Source organism: Onychomys torridus, chromosome 15, assembly GCF_903995425.1.
Source record: "Onychomys torridus chromosome 15, mOncTor1.1, whole genome shotgun sequence".
Taxonomy (NCBI): domain Eukaryota; kingdom Metazoa; phylum Chordata; class Mammalia; order Rodentia; family Cricetidae; genus Onychomys; species Onychomys torridus.
The window spans coordinates 77259966-77278798 of NC_050457.1; the positions used below are offsets into that span (position 1 = coordinate 77259966).

The following is an 18833-nucleotide window of genomic DNA, read 5'->3' on the forward strand; positions in this document are numbered from 1 at the left end:
TGGGAAGGCAGCCAGGGTGACTCTGAGGCTCCCTTTTGTGTCTGTGGAAGCAGGTGTGCAGTTGTGCCCAGTCTAGGACAAGCCTGAGGGGAGGAGGCAAGGCGGTGCTGTCCGTGCAGCAGATTCTGCTCCTGTGGGGAAGAACGTAGGCTGCTCCGGGTAGATTTTAGTCAGTGTGTCCATGCCCCCTTTCCAGAGATATTTTATGAGGCTTTATTATATGACATTTAAATAAGGGTCAAGTCTAAGTGTATAGTTCTGTAGGGGCTGTAGAGCCTGGTTTCAGCAGGACCTAGACTCCTCAGGGCCACAGCTCAGCCTGTTTCCCCAAGGCTCTAGTTACAGAAGATGCCCACCTCCAGCCATTCCTGCATACTTCACAGGCACTAGCCAATGGTCATACAAATGTGCTACATCTCACTGGAGTTCTCTTAGCCGTCAGTTTCTTGATGATGGATGAAGTTCTTAGATTAAAAAAAATAGTTTTAAGAATTAATGTTCTTTTAAAAAATGATTTGGATGTAGTGAGTGTGGAAGTGTTGTGACTGGAGTTGTGAGAGACAGAGACTGGATCACTCTAGGCTCAGTCACCTGTCCTCAACGGGCCAATTAAACAAACAAGTAATAGTGAGAAGCAGGAAAAGGTTTATTCAATACGGCTACATTTGGAAGAGGAACAAAGAGAAGCAGTGATTTGTGGTGGTATATTTTGTACCCCAATAAGCTTGCCTGGGGATCAGAGGACAAAGCCAGCCACTATATTAAACTCAGAGGTCAGGCAGTGGTAGCACACACCTTTAATCCTAGCATTCAGGAAGCAGAGACTCATTTGGATCTCTGTGAGTTCAAGGCCACACTGGGAACAGAGCTAGGTGTGGTGGCACACGCCTTTAATCCCAGCACTAGGAAGGAAGCAAGATGGCAGGGCACAGAAAAATATATAAGGTGTGAGTAAACAGGAATTCTCTCTATTGAGGCTGAGGATTTCGTAGAGGTAAAAATGTGGTTGACTTGTTCTGTTTCTCTGATCTTTCAGCTTTTACCCCAATTCCTGGCTCCAGGTTTTTTATTAATAAGACCTTTTAAGATTTGTGTTACAGTGGTTCTCCTGACCCAGTCTCCATGAGGACTTGATGTGAAGTTTAGGTTTAAATAGAAGACAAGGGGTTGGGGATTTAGCTCAGTGGTAGAGCACTTGCCTAGCAAGCGTAAGGCCCTGGGTTTGATCCTCAGCTCAAAAAAAAAAAAAAATAGAGGACAAGATGTATGCATGACTAAGCAATCCTGCTCCTGACGGTGTTTCACCCATCACCACTGTCTCAGCTCCAGACTGTCCTGCAAGGTGGTCTGATGAGCTTTCAGAACACTTAGACATCTCGTTCCCTCTGGGTAGCACTAGGTTTCATTCAACCTTTTCCTTTTTCCAACATGAGATTCCTGAGAAAATTCCAATTTCTTGGGGGTCCATAGTTTCAATAGTTAGATGGCCACAGGGAGGGGCACAAATGTCTCAAATATCTTCATTTCTGCCAGGATGGTAAATGTTGTTACTGGATTCACTTCACTTCTCACCAATCAAAAGTCAATATTCAAGAAATGTGAGCTGGAAGGGAAATCAGATTTATTTGAGGTTTGGCCCCTAGAAAATGGAGAGCCCATCACTCTCAATGCTCTGTCTGAGGGTACTTGGGGATTTTATAGAGTGGGAAGGAAGGACACAGGGCAGTGGTCTGGAAGGCTGTGTGCTGAGTATGGTCTTTGACATCTCCCATGGGTTCTTCTGTATCTCTCTTCAGAATCTTCAGATCTTTCCCTGTGAGGACACCAGGCATGGAATTATTGCCACTCCACCCACATCATCACCTCAGCTCAACTTAACATCTACAAAGATGCAGTTTCTTTCCCATCAAGATTGGTTCCTCTGGGATCAGGTCACATTCCCTATGATTCCCATGCTATAGAGCCCACTGTGGTTGGGTAGCATCAAAAAGTGAGAGCTGGTGTATGTAGTAGCAAGGTACCTGGCCTGGATTTCCACATGGCTTTCTAGACACACAGTTTAACACACACACAACACACACACACACACACACACACACACACACACACACACACTCTCACACATTGTCTTTATAATTATCACTAGATCCACAAGGAGGGAACTCCCCGACTCCAACCCTGGGGAAAAGATAGTGTTGGATTTCAGCTGTGACTCCTTTAAGACATCAGGTCTTTGGAATGTGTTGCATAAATCCCCAAGGCTTTAGCAATTTTCTTGTGGTCGTTTCTGTGGCTGACTTTCTGCTCATTCCTCTGTGGACAGAGGTCATAGTCTCTTTTGTTCCCTTGCTAATGGAGGTGAGAAGCCAGAGTGGCAGGGTAGCATGGGGGAGTGAGAGGTGTTCTTCTGCCAGTTAGCTCCATCTTCCCTTGTCCTAATCTGGTTTTGTTCTGTCCAGTGTTTTATCAGTTACCAAGCCCAGTGTGGACCCAGCCTAGTGTTTTGAAATCTCTAACTTCTCCTGGCAAATTATCCATTATTCTCTTGGGTCTGCAGCCCCTGCAGTGTACACCAGGGGTGTATTTCTTTCGCCTCCTTTAGGATTGAAGAAACAGTATTTATTTGTTTGATTGAACCTAGGCATATGCCATGGAATTGTTCTATGATCCAACTATATTCTCTCAGAAGAGCAATTTTTATAAGTAGGAATCACAGTCTTAGAATGTGGCCATGGGTTTTCTTGAAACAGCTGCCTATGACTTGCTCAGAGAGCTTGTAATTAAGGCCATTTGCACCTGAGACCTCTGTGCTCTTAGGAATTACGGCCCTACCCCGCAGGCATGTCTGTTTTCGGACTCTGTTCCACACAGCCCCTGCTGCCGTGTCAAGGCAGTAGATTAGATTTACCTTCATGGCCCCCCATATCACTGGTCTGTGTTCCTGAACGTTCTCAGGACTGGGCCTTCTGCCTGGATGCACCCTTTGGTTTTATGGGTTTGGAGATGTCTGATTCTGCCTTCATCTTTAAGGAGACATTTGCTGAGGGGTAATTAAGGTAGGGGACATCCCAGCCTCCTGGGTCCACCCCCTTCCTTTGGCCACTAAAAATAAGAATTCTGCCATGGCCAGAGATGAGGTTAAAAATATTTTTGCTTTTCTTCTTTTTAAAATGAAGTTCACTTAACTGATACCTAAAAACACAAAGTTAACATTTGACATAGATTTGTTTTGTTTTGTTTTTATTTTGGTGTGTGTGTGTGTGTGGAGAGAGAGAGAGAGAGAGAGAGAGAGAGATTGATTGATTGATTGATTTGTAAGTCAGGGTGAACGTATCTGTATCTATCTCCTCAAACATGTACCACCCTATGGTAAAACATTCATAATCCTAGCTGCATGTACCTGTTAATTGAACTAATCTCTACTTGGTGACTGTGGTAACTGTGATCTCTCTCTCTACTTCCTCCTCCCCTCCTCTCCCCTCCCCTCCCCTCTCCTCCCCTCCCCTCCCCTCCCCTCCCCTCCCCTCCCCTCCCCTCCTCCCCTCCCGTCCCCTCTTCTTCCCTCCCCTTCCTTCCCCTCCCTTCCCCTCTTCTTCCCTCCCCTCCCTTCCCTTCCCCTCTCCTCCCCTCCCCTTATGTTAGGACCAGGTATTGAACTCAGAGCCTCAAGCACCTATGCAAGTGCTCTGCACTCTAGCCTTGCCTCTAGAGAGATTTTTTTTTTTTCTGGTCTCTGGACTCATCCATATCCTGCTATTAAACATTTTTGGATTGTGCAGTTTGTCTAGTAGAAAGGATCTAGCTGTGCCTTCGGGGAGGCTGACGTGGTATAGTGAGTTTAGAGTTGCAAGGGCCATGTGATGCTCATGTACTTCAATAGCAATCAAAGCTCATTTTCAAAATGTATTTTTAACTCATGCCCTGAGGAAATAGAAATTAATGACTTGCACTATTTACACAAAGAAGTTCATTCTTGATGGCAGACAGTATGTTTGCTTGACTTGTCTGTCATGGGAAATAAGCCAAATATTTAAAGTTCGAATAAGATGATGAAGCCAAGAGAGTTATCTACGTCAGAAACTGCTAGACAAACACATTTCTCCTTCTCTCATCTTTTAATGAAATAGAAGACAAGGATTGGGACAAAGAGGTAGATTTTAGTTTAGTCTTTAAAGCAAAATTTGAACTTGAAAGCATGAGAAGATGAGAATCCAGTCAGTTTGGCAAGTGTCTACTGCCTTAGCAATGTACATGTAGGTCCCCCTGGCACACAGAAATGCTCAGAGGTTGAGTATTCCGAAGCCTATGGGGGAGGGTTCACCCACAGTGCCTCAGTCTTCAGCTGCCCTGTGGCCTTGCTGAGTGGCTGCCCCTCAGGGTGCAAAACCTGGCTGGACAGTTTTACTCATTTTCTTGAAGTCCTTCTGGGATCCAGCAGTGGATCCTCTGGGTTTTGAGGGGCTGGTAGTATTTCCCAGCAGGAAAATCTTGCTGCACTGCAAGATGTCTGAGCCCCAGGGTGAGCTCCAGGAGGCTGAGGCTCTGCAGTAGTTTCTGCTCTGCTTGCTGAGTTTGTTTTTCTGTGCAGTATCAACACAACCCAAGAGTCTGTAAGACTGGCCATCTCCACCTCCCTGCAACCGAAGAATGACCTTTGGCACAGGCCTGTGTTAGCTTATCAGTGCTAAGTTAATAATAGGACAGAGATCATGCTAGGAGGTAGCTTGCTTATCTCTGGGCAGTAATATCTGGTTAACTTAAAGGATTGTGAAGTATTTTTGTCTGGGCAGTGCTGCCCGGGTTACAAAATATGCTTGGTTTAGGCAGGGCAGGAAGTCATCCCCTAGCCCTACCAGACAGACCTCGCCATGCCGTATCTTGTTTTTCCCAGATAGATTGTATGTGAAGATATGGTTCTCTACAAAAGCTGTGGAGCCCTTTAACCACTTTTATTCTACTTAGATATATAACCAGGAACTATTCCGCTCATTAGGGGGAACTCATTAAACAGGAGAAAATTACTCACAATAGCTAAGAGGTGGAAAGAACTCTAGTGCCCATCAGGTAAGCAAGGCAGGGTCCATCACACAGTGGGATGTTCCTGGATCCGAAAGGGAAGGACATTCTTACACAAGCTGCAGCATGGATGAGCCTCGAGGACATTGTGCTCAGTGATTCAAGCCAGTCACAAAAGGACAAATGTGTGACTCCACTCACACGATGTCTCTAGAGCCACTGTACTCATAGACTGGAAGAATGGAGGGGTCAGGGGCTGGGGAGCTGGTGCTTCCTGGGGACAGAGTTGCAGTTGGGGAAGAGGAGAAAGTGCTGAAGATGATGGGTCATGGTGATGCTGCATAGCCGTGGGAAGCGTTTCAGGGCATAGAACTGTGTCCTATGGTTATGAGGTTAATATTTATGCATTTTACATTTTTTTTGCAATTAAACAGAGTAAATTCTTTTAAAAAGGAAAAGCAAAGCTGTGTGTGGAGGTACATGCCTATAATACCTGCTCTTGGGAGTCAGAAGCAGGAGTTGAAGTAAGTTCAGAGGCTAGCCTGGTCTACATAGTGAATGCCAGGCCAATGAGGACTGTGCATCAAGGCTCTGTTTCTTTTTAATTTTTTTTTAAAATTTATTTATTATGTATATCCTGGATGGTTGTGAACTACCATGTGGTTGCTGGGAATTGAACTCAGGACCCCTGGAACAGCAGCCAGTGCTTTTAACCTCTGAGCCATCTTTCCAGCCCCAAGGCTCTGTTTCAAAATAAGCAAGCAAATAAACACCCCTCAGAAAACCAAACCCCCACACCCCCAAACCAGGAAAAAGCAAGAAAATAACTAGATTAAAATGTTTTCTTTTTTATTCGTTAGTCTGTGTGAGTGATGTGGGGCAGGGATGTGCCATGGCATGTATGTGGAGGTCAGAGGCAACTCTGTGGACTTTATTCTCTTCTACCTCTACTTGGGTCTCGAGGATCAAACTCAGGTGCCTTTACCCACCAAGCCATCTTGCCAGCTCAAAGTGGATGTTTTTAACAGTAACTCACAAGGTGCCAGCAACAGCTAGAGGGACAGTGGCCTATGGCCAGCTGTTTTCATGTGACATCCCGATGGCCACAGCTACCCTGCAAGGAGGAATTTTCAGTTTGGATGGATGTCAGCCAGGATTCGGACACCGAGTGGGTTTGCAAGTCTTACCTCCAAAGTCTCCTTGGCTTTGAACAGTCCACAGGGGAGGGGCCTGGCTTGGTCAGACGGTCAGCATGTCCTGGTCTTCAGTCAGCTGGAAGGAGAATGAGTGGGTTGATGCAGCTTCATGTCAGAAACACCGGGTCTAGAGCATGCCGGGGTTGAGGGGAGAAGAGCACCATGGGGGGGAAGAGCTGAGATGGAGATACACTTATCCTACTATGTGCACAGCCACAGCTATGATGCCATCTGGGAGCTGTGACTTAGGAGTGGGCTGCTGGGCTGAGGAGGGTAGTATGGGACTCAACCTGTCGTTGGGGAGCCACACTTACTTCTAGGCATTCCGCCACGCACAAGTCATTGGATGCCAGAGAGCATATCTATTCTGAGGCCCCTCAGAATATGCATCTAACTGCTTTTCCCAGAAGAACCTCCTCAGTACTGAGGGCAGCCTGGGCATGTGTCCTATGGGGCCTGGGCAGGGCACCGATTGGGCAGAGGCTTCCTGGCCCTTCCATTCACTCCTAGAACTTGTTTCCTTATCTGACCCTGACATCCTTCTGCTGGATGTGTGACCTTGAGCAAGTGACTTGGCCACCCTGAGACCCACAGAATAGGCATTATATTATTACTGTGCCTACAGATGTTTGTTCTCTCTTCCATGGTTGTTTAGGGCTATGTACAAAAAGGGCTTAGGCTGTGTATTAGTCAGGGTTCCCTAGAGGAGCAAAACTTACAGAATATATATATCAGAATATATAATACACAGGGATTTGTTTTTGGTTGTTTGAGACAGGGTTTCTCTATGTAACATCCCTATCTGTTCTGTTCTGAAATTCACTCTGTAGACCAGACTGACCTTGAACTCACAGAGATCTGCCTGCCTCTGCCTCCCAAGTGCTGGAATTAAAGGCGTGCAGCACCATCGCCTGGCATATATGGGATTTGTTAAGAGTGGCTTACAGGCTAGTCCAACAATGGCTGTCTACCAATGCAAGGTCCAAGAATCCAGTAGTTGTTCAGTCCATGAGGCTGGATGTCATAGATGGTCTTCAGTATACACCAGAATCCTGAAGAAGTAGGTTCTCATGCTAGTGAACAAACTTGGCCAGCAAGAGCAAGCAGGCGAAAAGAACAAGCTTCATTCTTCTACGTCCCTTATATAGGCTGTCATGTCAGCAGAATGTATGGCCCTCATTAAAGGTGTATCTTCCCACCTCAAAAGATCCAGATTAAAAGTGACTCTTCTCACTTCAAATAATTTAATTAAAAGAAGTTCCTCCTCACTGGTATACCTGGTGCTTGGGATTTAGTTAATTCCTGACATAGTCAAGTAGACAACCAAGAAGAGCCACCACGGGCTGAGAAGTTGGTTCAGTATACAAAGTGCTGGCTTTGCTTGCATGAAGACCCGAGTTCAGATCCCCACACCTGTGTAAAAGCTGAGCATGGGGTACAGGCATCTGTAAACCCAGAACTGGGGGTGGTTGGAGATAGTTGGGTCTCTGGGGCAGTCAGTGTAGCTCAAAAAACAAGTACCAGAATCAGTGAGAGATCTTGTCTCAAAAAATAAGGTAGAGAGCAATAAAGAAAGAAACCTGAAGTCATTCTCTGCCCTCCATCATATGCACTTATAGACAAATGAACCTGTACACACATGCATAACACACACACACACACACACACACACACACACACACACATACACACACACACACACACGAGTTAAAGAGCCTCACATATGTCTGGGGTAAAGTAAATGTTAGGCTCTTGCCTTGAATTTAGGCCTCTTCCCTACTCATGTGGCTGTGAGCTACTGGGGAGATAGGACTGTGGTGCCAGATGGCCCCCAGGGGGCCAGATCCATTGGGTGGGACAGATCCACGGTCTGGGAATTCCGCTTGTAGAAATCCTGGCCTTGGAGGCAGGCACCTTTTTCTTGGACTGGGGACCAGTTGAGTTCTTCTATACTATGTCGGCTTTGTGATTTAACAAACATTTGCTGGCTTGCCCTGTTCTGTTGACAGAAGGATGTGTCAGAAATAACCCAGGTCTCTCATTGCCAAGTATCTGTGGAAGTTGCAGTTTATCAGGCAGTTCACCTGGGCCTGGTGTAGGGCACTGGGTTAGGTGGTTCTGGAATCAGTTACAACATAAAGCAACTCTTTGAGGTTAGAAACTGGGAAAATAATTCTGTGCTTTCCAAGCCTGGATAAACTTCCTTTCTCTTACTGAGAGCAGTCCAAATGTAGTGTAAGCCACTTCTGCAGTCTGAATTGAATTTTGTGCACACAACCCCTGTTCCCACCAAATCAGGTCAAAATGTGGCCATCCCCTGCATTGGAGGTGTCCTCAGGTTTGGGGTTTTCACTTCAAACCACAGGTGGATAAAATTGTAAAGCACCTGCTTTGGCCCTCAGCAAAGTTGTGAGGGCACCTGTAATATGTGTGGCAGTGGCTCCAACTTTCAGGACTGTGGGGGTACTCTGGGAGAAGTCTGTTCAATATTGCCATGGTTTGTGCTGTTGTATACATGCCTTTAGTCTTCTGGTGTCTGTTGAGGTGGCATTTCTGGAGCATTGGTTTTCCTGGCCTCTGATATACAGTGTACCGAAGTGGCTGCACATTACATATGCCTCTGACAGCCTGGGGACTAGGTTTGCTACAGCAGGGTAGAATTATCACTTGGTGCAGTCTCTTACATGTGTCTCCAGGGACTGCCCAGGCATGCCGTCCTCTGTGGAGCAGCTGCTCAGTTGTGGCCTTTTTTATATTGCTGCATAGCCACCTGTATAGTATCCACCTGTATAGTATCCACCTGTATAGTATCCACATGTGTACAGTGGCTGTCATGTGCACTGGGCTCCCTTCTCCACCCATGCTATGGGGGAACAAAAATGTGAAGATTTTCATGGAGAATATTTTTCCAGTTTACCCTGGGTGAAGAGCAAGCACATTTGAAGGTCACAAAGGGATATTGATGGCAAATCTGTACCAATTGGCAGCTGCTGGTTTTATTGAAAGCTATGTTTCCTTATCAGCTTCTGGGGGCCACATATGTAGTGTCCTGCCCAGCCAGGCTCCCATAGGTTGGGGGTATGTGAGCAGTGAACTGGATTTGCCAGTATCTATAGCTGAGCAGAAAGATCCTAAGCTGATAACAGTCATAGGTGGGCAGTGCAATCTGAGAATGCGACCAGACGATGACACTCAATGGTCTTTTGGTAACACTTCGTGTATGCCTTTGGTCTAAGTGGACTGGATTTTGGATGAAGAGAGAACTGAAGACAGATGGACCTTACCAGAGCCCAAGACTGGATGCTCCTGTCCCTAGCTCAGTCCTCACAGAACAGTGGTAGGTGTGGTCTGTTCCTGACTATTGCAGGAGTAATGTGCCTTGGGAAAGCCCTGTAAGAAATAGGGTATGGCTTTGGTCTTCCTTGAAGACAGCCTCCCAAGGAAGGGTTCAGCCTGGGCTGATCCTCAGGTGCCAGAGCCTAAGGTTGTGAGTGACAAAGCCTAGTGGCTGCAGGAAGTTCCTTTCTGCCTGTGATTATGTGCATCAAAGCCCCGGACCTTTTATAAGACAAGCAGTCACAGATGGGAGTAGACATTGCTGGTGTGCGTGTGACGCTAACAGCTTGGGGTGTGTGTGATATAATATCATTGGGGGTTGGGGACAGCAGCAGCTGCACTGCACTGTTCCACTGAGCTCTGTACCACCCTGGGTATCAGGGCTGGGTTTCAGGGCTTCAGTGTGGCCTCGCTGGTCCCTGTGAGGAGGGCAGACTCATCTCTGAGGTTAGGTTGGGGAAGGAAGTGGCAGGAGAGCCAGGCCTTTGCGTCTTATTTCTTGATTTTGTCCTTTGAAAGCACTTCAGAGGGACTGGGGTGACGGCCTGGTTGCAAGTGTTTTACTGAAATCTGAGTACTTCTTCATACTTGTGTGGTGATATATTGTGTACCCTAATAAACTTGCCTGAGGATCAGAGAACAGAACAAGCCACTAGATTAGACATAGAAGTTAGGAAGTGGCGGCACACATCTTTAACCCTATCACTCGGGGTCTATCTGGATCTCTGTAAGTTCAAGGCCACACTGGGAACAGAGCCAGGCATGGTGGCACACACACCTTTAATCCCAGGAAGTAATATGGTATGGAAGGGCAGAGAAAGAAAGGAACATAAGGCATGAGGAAACAGGAACTCACTCTCTTTAGGCTGAGGATTTTGTAGAGGTAAGAACTAGTGGCTGGCTGGTCTGCTTCTCTGATCTTTCAGTTTTCATCCCAATATCTGGCTCTGGGTTTTTGTTTTTTATTAAAAGACCATCTAAGATTCGAACAACATACTTGTAATCCCAGCACTGTAGGGAGGTAGAGGGTGGAGACAGGTGGCTCCCTGGAAGCTCAGTGGCCAGTTAGATTAAGCTGCGTGTCAAAGTTCCAAACAAATGACAGACCATCTCGGACAAAAGGTAGAAGGTGCCTAAGGGCCCACAGTGGAGGTTGGCACAAGCACTGTCCGTGTATATACTTACAGCATGAGCATGCACATGCACACACACATACACACACACACACACACACACATACACACACACACACACAGAGAGAGAGAGAGAGAGAGAGAGAGAGAGAGAGAGAGAGAGAGAGAGGAGGAGGAGGAGGAGGAGGGGAGGAGGAGGAGGAGGAGGAGGAGGAGGAGGAGGAGGAGGAGGAGGAGGCGGCGGCACAATGGAGCCTATTTTGCACATCTTGTTGCAGATGTAGAAATTTTCATCAGACTTGCATCCTGCCTGAAACAGTTACAAAGCACAGCTACATTGCCTTTTTATAACCTTTGAAATCAGCAGAACACCCCTCACATCTCCAGGAAGGTCTGGTAGCTGACCACTGGTTCCATGTCAGCCACTTTCTTTCAAGTTAAAATACTTGGTGCTTGCCAGGAAGTGGTGGCACATGCCTTTAGTCCCAGCACTCAGGAGGCAGAGGCAGGCAGATCTCTTTGAGTTCAAGGCTAGACTGGTCTACAGAGCAAGATCCAGGAGAGCTAGATCCAGGAGAGCTAGGGCTGTTACACTGAGAAACCCTGTCTCAAAACAAACAAACAAACAAAACAACAAAACCTTGGTGCTGCATTGGTCCTGGGGCTCTGCACACTGGGTTGATGGACATCTTCTATCTCTACCTAGTAGCAATTAAAACATCCTCATAGGCTACTCTGTCCCATTCATGGGCTCCTCCTTCTGTGAGTTGGCCAAGCTCAGTGGATGCCCCCTCGCCCCTTGAACTCCCAGCATACGTGAGTGAGTGCCTCCACACTCCTCCTTAGTTTCCTTGGGCGCAATGCTCAGTGTTGTCTGGGTTCCTCAACTTGTGTGTACAGTAATGGACCTTGCCATATGATCAGTCAGCCACAGGAAATGGGCCTGAGTGACAGACATGTTTGAAAAATGAACTATAATTGGGCACATCTACACATGTGTGTAATCCCAGTACTTGAGAGGTAGAGGTAAGACAATCAGTAATTCAAAGTCATCTTTGGCAATATATTGAAATTTGAGGCCAACCTGGACTATTAGACCCTCTCTTAAAAAACAATAGAGGGGGAGGGCAGGAAGAGAGGGGGGAGGGTAGGGAGAGAAGGAGGCTAGGTGTCAAGTGGTTGCCTGTCTGGAGAGGGTCACTTGTGGGGAGTTGGGGTTAAGAGGGTTCCAGGAGGGCTTCTGGGTCTGGCAGAGTTCTGTCCTGACCCACTGTTATGGAGATCCTTGTACCTGGGCCAGCTCACTTCAAAAGGGTTCTAATCCTTCCAGGTGACCCTTTGTGTTCACTTTGGGCATGGGCCTAATAATGTCACTGTTCAGAGAGGGCATCACTTTTAATTTTCAGTGCTGAACTCCCTGAAACCTTCTTTGGGTGATTGAGGGCTCATCCTCAGGGGGGCTGTTCTTAACTGAGTGGATATTCTGTTTCCCCCTCAGCAATGCCTCCCCATCTTTCAACAAACCCCTCACCCCCAAAAGGATGTTCTGAGGAGGTCACTGTTTCCACTTAAAGTCCAAACAGGTGATGGAGGGAGGTTGGGTGACAGGTGTGGCCTGAGCTGGAGTTAACTGTATAAGGGGCCATCCTGAGTGGCCCATGTTTCCTTCAAGCTCCTGACCACAAGAGCCTTCCTAGGAGAGGGTAGAAATCAGGCCATGCTGGGCACAGTTGGACTTTCACAGAAATGCCTTTTTTCCCCCCTGAGTTGGTTTCCAAATGTTTTATTATCATGGGTAGTATATGCAGAATCCTGTAGCTCCTGCATCCCAGTTTGGTCGCTGGCCTGGCAGCTGCCTTCCAGACCTTGTGCCTGGTTGAATTGGGCCAGGCAGTCCTGGCTGGTACTGTTCCACATGGGAGCCGCTCTAGCTGTAAGCCGGTGTTTCTGTTTGACCATCTAAAACTGTTCTGGGCGATTCGTTGCACCTGGGAGCTATGGCTTTTTGTGGAATGTGCTGGGTATGATACCAGGATCTCTGAAATGGTAGAGAACCCTATTCTACTGAGCTACACCCTAAGCCTGCCCCTAACATATTAGTTCAATTCTCCCCTGATGAGTATTTGATTGCTAACAGCCTTTCATTGAAAATGTACAAAGTCCCAAAAGGAAGAAGTGTGACTTCCCGCGTGTTGGTATTCTGGAACTCCCTGCTCAAAGTTTCCTGTCACTACCCTGGGAATTTACAGTATTTCCTTGGAGCCAAACTCAAGGAAGGAAGCGTCATCCTCCAAGGATGGGATGCAAGGGTTCCCCAGGTTGGGTCGTGGGACACTCCTGCCAGCAGGTACAAAGAGGCTGGGCATGGGCAGGCCAAGCCTTGTCCCGGAGACCAGTGACGGTCTTGGGTGGAATTAATCTCAGGGTACACAAAGCCCCAAAGGACAGCTCCCCGTGGCTAGCCAGGGATCATTTATTCCCTGGGCTAGGTTAGCAGCCTGGATGCTGAGCTGCAGACAGGCTGAAAGGGGCCATGATCTGTGAGGCTGTGGGGAAAGAGTCCCCACGGGCGTTTGGAGTGAGAATGGGAGAACTGAAACTGAGGAAGTGGTGAGTGACCCGCTCTTGGAGGGCAGGGAGCCTGTGTTGTGAGCAGGGGTGTGTGGGGGCGGGGACGCGGTCCTGCGGGGCGGGACTGGAGTCTCCCGGTGCTGAGGGAGGTCTGCTTCCGTGGACAGTTCGTTCGGCGGTGGCCTCTAAGGACTGGGTTCGTGGGTGCGGAATCCTTGAGGGTGCAGCGTTCTGGAATGGCAAGCCAGGGGCTGTGGCCTACAGTGGGCGGAGTGGCAGGAGGGCGGAGCCTTGAGTGGGCGTGGTCATTTGGGAAGCCGCCGGGCCCCGCCCCGGGCAAACTTTTCCTGGGCCGTGGGGGCGGGCAGGTGAGATCACGTGGTGGCCGGGGCGTGCCTGGCCGACCCCGCCCCTACGCCGGAGTCCCGCGGCAGCTAAGGAGCAGTGGCGTGCGGCTGCAGCGGACCGCGGAGTCTAGCGGAGCCATGCCCACGAACTTTACCGTAGTGCCGGTGGAGGCGCGCGCCGACGGCGCCGGGGACGAGGCTGCTGAGCGAACGGAGGAACTGGGGTCCCCCGAGAGCGCGGATCCCGCCTGCCCTACGTCGGGTGAGCTTGGCGGCACCTGCCGCGGGACAAAGGCAGAGGCTGGGCCCTCCCGCCGCCGCTGGGCCGCTCTGGCTCGTGGGTGGCAGCGGCCCGCGGCGTGTAGCGGGGCGACGGGAAGGGGTCAGGAGGGCCAGCCGGTGCCTGCCTGGCTCAGAGGAGTGACCCGGGACCCGGAGAGGATTCTTGGGCTGGTGGTTTGTTGGTGTTGTGCGTTCCGTCCCTAGAATTCACGACCCTGCTCCTCTCTCGGGCTTCATGGGGAACCCAAGTCTCTCCGTTGGCCTGGCTCGGTCAGCCCTGGGGGCGCGGTCTCCACCTCTCTTCGTGGCCTGTCTGGAGCACCGAGGCTTGAGCACCGGAAACGACTTGGTCTGGCAACTCGGACGGGACTAGGGTGGAGTTGCAGAGCTGCTGGAGGTACCTATAGAAATGGGAAGGCCCAGGTGCCTAGGTGGCACCTGGGAGAGCTCGAGGTGCAGACCCCTGGGTGGGTGGTCTCACTGGCACAGGGTTTCCTCTGGGCCTGTTTTGCTTTGCTCCAGGCCGGCCCAGGGCGGTCGTCTAATAAATCCGACTAGGATCCCAGATCTGCCGCCTCTGACCTTGGACCAACCAAACTTCCCTTGGGATCAGAGGAAGGACAGAGGCCCTTGTAAGCCTGGGGAGGGGGCTGCGCTGTCTGAGCGCGGGCTTCTATTTGCTGCTCTTTGTTCCCAGGATCCGGAGCTCTCTGGCACTTTCACTTTGCTCAGGGTGAGGATGGGTCTGGGAATCTCTCTCCATCCTAGCGCCAAGAACCCAGCTTCCCCTCTGCTCATGGCAAGTCACCTTGAACTGGCTCCTTCCTCTCTGTTTGGACTCTTCTCTAGACCTAGATCCTAACAGGCCCTTTACTTGGGCTGTTGAGGTAACAGCTCCCAGCACAGATTCACAGCTGCACATGCCCCACATGTCTCCCATTGGGATCCAGGCTCAGGATCTGGGAGGGAGAGGGTGCAGTTCTCAAGAGACGACTCTTTCATAGTACCTCAGAGCTTTTGCTGCCCAGTAGATAGGCAGGAAAAGCTGGGCTTCCTGTGGTCACACTTTTAGGAGCCTGCAGACACGGGCTAGGCATGCTGGCCAGGAAGTGACTTAGCTCAGGTCAGCCACCTTTCCATCTATCTCACTCAATGACCTTTACCATGGGGTGCTGGACTGTCGAGGCTTTCTCTGCATAGACAAAACATGCCGTGTCTCAGGGCTCTTGCCTGGCTAAATACATACAATCCAGTTCCGAGGGAGGCTGAATCTAGAAGCCCAGACTCAGTGTCCCACCATCAGGGAAGTGTGGAAGGAAGGAAGGTTCACAGCATCACAGTGGTTCTCAGAGTAGAGCCCCAACAGCCCTTCTGGTGGCCTGAGGTAGACAGTTCTACACATCTGCTGACATCCAGTATGATTGGTGTATCAGCCAGAGGTAATTTTCCTTTTGATTTTTTTTTTTTTTTTTTTTTGTCCCCTCTACTATTGGGGGCCCCCAAGTGGTGCCTGAAGTCAAGACTGAGGATTCAACTTCTGGGAAGGCAAGTAACTGTTAGGATTCTTATTGTCTGCACATGTTTAGGCTAACAGGAGTACAAGCAGGCACTTTTAATTCATTAATTGTTTTGAGACACGGTCTTATGTAGCCTTAAAATCAATATGTAGCTGAAGATGACCTTGAAGTCCTGATCCTGGTGCCTCTACCAACTGCTTGTATTACAGTAGTGTGTTGCCACACCCACTTTTTTTTTTTTTTTTAAAACATGTTGCTGATTGGTATTGAATCTGGGCCTGGTACATGCTAGGCAAACACTCTACCAACTGAGCCACATCCCCAGCCCTGTGTATGTGTTAATGATCCTTTTATGGTCTGAGTTGAACTTGAGTAACTTGGCTGGGCTCATTATTTGGTTCTCTAAGCACTTCCTATTTCTATAAAGATGTTTTTAGAAACTTCAGCCACTGAAACATGAATGGGTGAATGTGCTGTATTCTCAAGTCTGCTGGGTTTTGTCCTGTTTCTAACAGGAGCTTTAGAACCCAACCAGCAGTAGGAAAGGGACCTCACACTTGGTTGTTGGTGGGTAAGTCCTGTACAGGCAGGAAGAAGGTTTCTCAAAGGTGTGTTGTGTGGATCTACACCATGTGTGTGGGCAACAGGCCAGGGCCAACTGGCCAGATCACAGGAGTCACTACTGTACAGCCTTGTCCTGCCTTCTGTGCAGATCCCTTGACAGTCCTTGGAAGTATTGTTTTCTGGACATGTGTACTGCGTATTGCTTGTGGTGACGTGAGTTTGGGAGACCTCACAGATCCAAGCTGTGTTGGAACTGGGGTCTCGTAGGCCATCCCAGCTCACACAGTCCGTGTTTTTGGGACCAGGATGAGGGTCTGGCAAGGCCAGGTCTGTCTAGTCTGCTAGGAACCTCGTCAGCTTGTAAATGTGTTACAGTAGTAAGCCAGCTGCCCTCTTGGGCCTCATGCATCTTCTCCCAGGGAAGCAGATAGTGTGAGGGTAGGAAGTGGACCTTTGCCTGGGCCATACAGTAGGCTGTCTTAACCTTGACCTCCCCTGCGCTGTGTGACCCAAGCAGGGCCTGGGCTGGCAGTTCAGTGGCAGAAATGAAGTTGGCCCTCTCTTCTAGACAGTGTGTGTCTACTTATAAAGTCCTTGGCCCCATATGAGGAACCTGTCTCCCAACCCATATAAAGTAAATGATGGGGCAAGTGTGGAAAGTGTGATGCCCACATTTGCTTCCTTAGTTTTCCTCCTGGTGTCCACTCACAAATGGCCCTGCACTTAAGCATGTGTTCTGGAATCACTTGGGATTGTGCCCTGAGGACAGGGATCATGCCCCTTAGCTTTTCTGCAGGACAGAAGCAGTTGGACCTGGATTATATTTATTGTGAGATTCCTCTAGAAGTAGAAAGGGTGAATGTGAATTCTTGGTGTTACGCTGGAATATTTTCAGTGTGTGGGAGCAGAGAGGACACTGCTTAGGGCCAGGACACTTCCTATCTGACCTCTGAGTGGAGCATCATTAGATCTCAAGACTCCATAGGAAACTATGTCAGGGAAGGTGAAAGGCCCCTGGTGAGGTGTCCAGGCCTAGGAAAGGAGTTTCCACCATGGACTCTTGCTGGATTTATTGCAGGGTAATCACTACCTGGTAGCCCTTCCACTCCAGGTCAAAGCTGACGTCTGTGCAGGCTTCCGTCCAGCATGGTTGCAGGTCCCCTTTCAGATTCCATTCATGTGATTCAGCTCAGTAGCTGACTCATTGGAGTTACCTGGGGACTTCTTTCTTCTCTCTGTAGAGGTGACCCTGTCCACTGATACACTGACTGAGGCAGCCTGAGTCACCTTTGTCCTGTGTGTGGGTTGCCTGTAGGCTGGGCAGTTGGGGTAGTGAAATGATTTTCTGCCCACTTGGCCATGGGGTTCACGGTTGGGACATGAGGATTCAGAGGACAGTACAGTTAGGAAATGGCCTGAGCCTGAGACTTCAGGCCTTGCCCTGCTAGGCTAGGACAGGAACCAACAGTCTCATCCTGGGATTTTCAGGAAAGGATGTATCACGCTGATGTTGGAGATCCAGACAGGGGCTAGTGAGCATGGACTCTAGCACCGTCTTGTCAGGAGTCCTTGAAGGTGGGGCTGAGCATGTGAGCATGGACCCGAATACCATCCTTCTGGGAGTTCTTAAAGGTGGGGTTGAGGGTCTTTCACAGAGATTGCAACAATGTGTGTGGACTCAGAGCAGGAGGGGAAGCATGAATTTTGTGTACCTTTTTAAACCAAAGATGGTGCTGGAGTTATTGTTCAGTGGTAGGATGCATGCCTTGGGGCCATGGGTTTGATCTCCAATATTGTAAGACAAAGTTGTATAAAACAGCTAGAGGGAACAAAGGATCTTACTGAGCAGCTGACTGCTGGGAACCCAGATGGTTGTGGGCTGTGTCCTACCTCCTCCCAACTGCATCCTTGCAACAGGCCCTTCCCTTAGGAATCAATGGTACAGGTATCAGCACCCTGTTATCTTGCCTAGCCCATGTTCATGTGTATGAAAATGCATATATGCACTGTGTGTGCACATGAGGGTAGAGGGTCTGGTTCCTTCCTAATAAAAGATCACATGATATTGGGCTTCATCCTTTTCTATGGTCAGACTGTTACTAAGTGTTTGGGTATCACTTTTCCTGGTGTGACCTTCAAGAGTGATGAGGCACCTGTATGTTCTAAGTCTGACTTTTCCCCCAGCCATTATTATTATTATTATTATTATTATTATTATTATTATTATTATTACTATTATATTTTTTAATGTGAGGACCTCCTGGACCTGGAAATGCTGGAAATGTGTCCTTTTCTAGAATGTTGTCCAGACTTCTTGACCACTCTGCTGAGTGAATGTCTGAACTGCTCCAAGGGGTTGAAGAGACAGCTCCTGTGATGAAGGGCCCTCTAATGGCCCAACATAATGCCATGCCCCTTAAGGCCAAGCAGACTTGAGCTGCCTGGGAATTGGACATTGCAGTCACATTGATCTGGAAAAGTCATCTACTAAGGCTGTGTCCTTCTTGGGCCTGGTGCATCTGTGTTCAGATGGATCACCTGTCTCATCCTGGTACAGTAGGAGCCTGATATGCTATGTGATGGAGAGTGAGCTCTGGGTGTCAAGGAGATACATGCAGGATGCTGAGAATGCTGATGTGTTACCTGCAGGAGCAGTGGGAGAGTGGGCATGCATTCCTTGGGACATGGGGGGCAGTGAGGACCCTTGGGAGGGTGTTCGATGGATGGCTGTGAACCACTCACCAGTGAAGACAGTGACAAGCAAGCAGTTGGCTTCCAGAAATGCAGCCTTATATATAGCCTTAGAGGATGTGTGAAGGGCCTAGGCTGAGGATAAGCTTAGCTTTTGATGGTGAGTCAGGGTAGCCACGG

The 18833-nt window shown here is 48.8% G+C and overlaps 1 protein-coding gene across 4 annotated transcripts in view; it reads left to right on the forward strand.

Moving 5' to 3' along the window:
* Slc12a7 (solute carrier family 12 member 7) overlaps positions 1–18833 on the forward strand; it is an 80904-nt gene that overhangs the window by 14674 nt on the left and 47397 nt on the right. The window contains exon 1 of one of the 4 annotated variants that reach the window (XM_036207396.1): positions 13635–13861. The exons of 2 other annotated variants lie outside the window; for them this stretch is intronic. In XM_036207396.1, the coding sequence (XP_036063289.1) occupies positions 13738–13861 (124 nt within the window). In that variant the 5' untranslated portion in view covers positions 13635–13737. Of the gene's footprint in view, positions 1–13634; positions 13862–18833 lie in introns of those variants that run through there. One more of the 4 variants, XM_036207397.1, reaches the window with a different exon arrangement.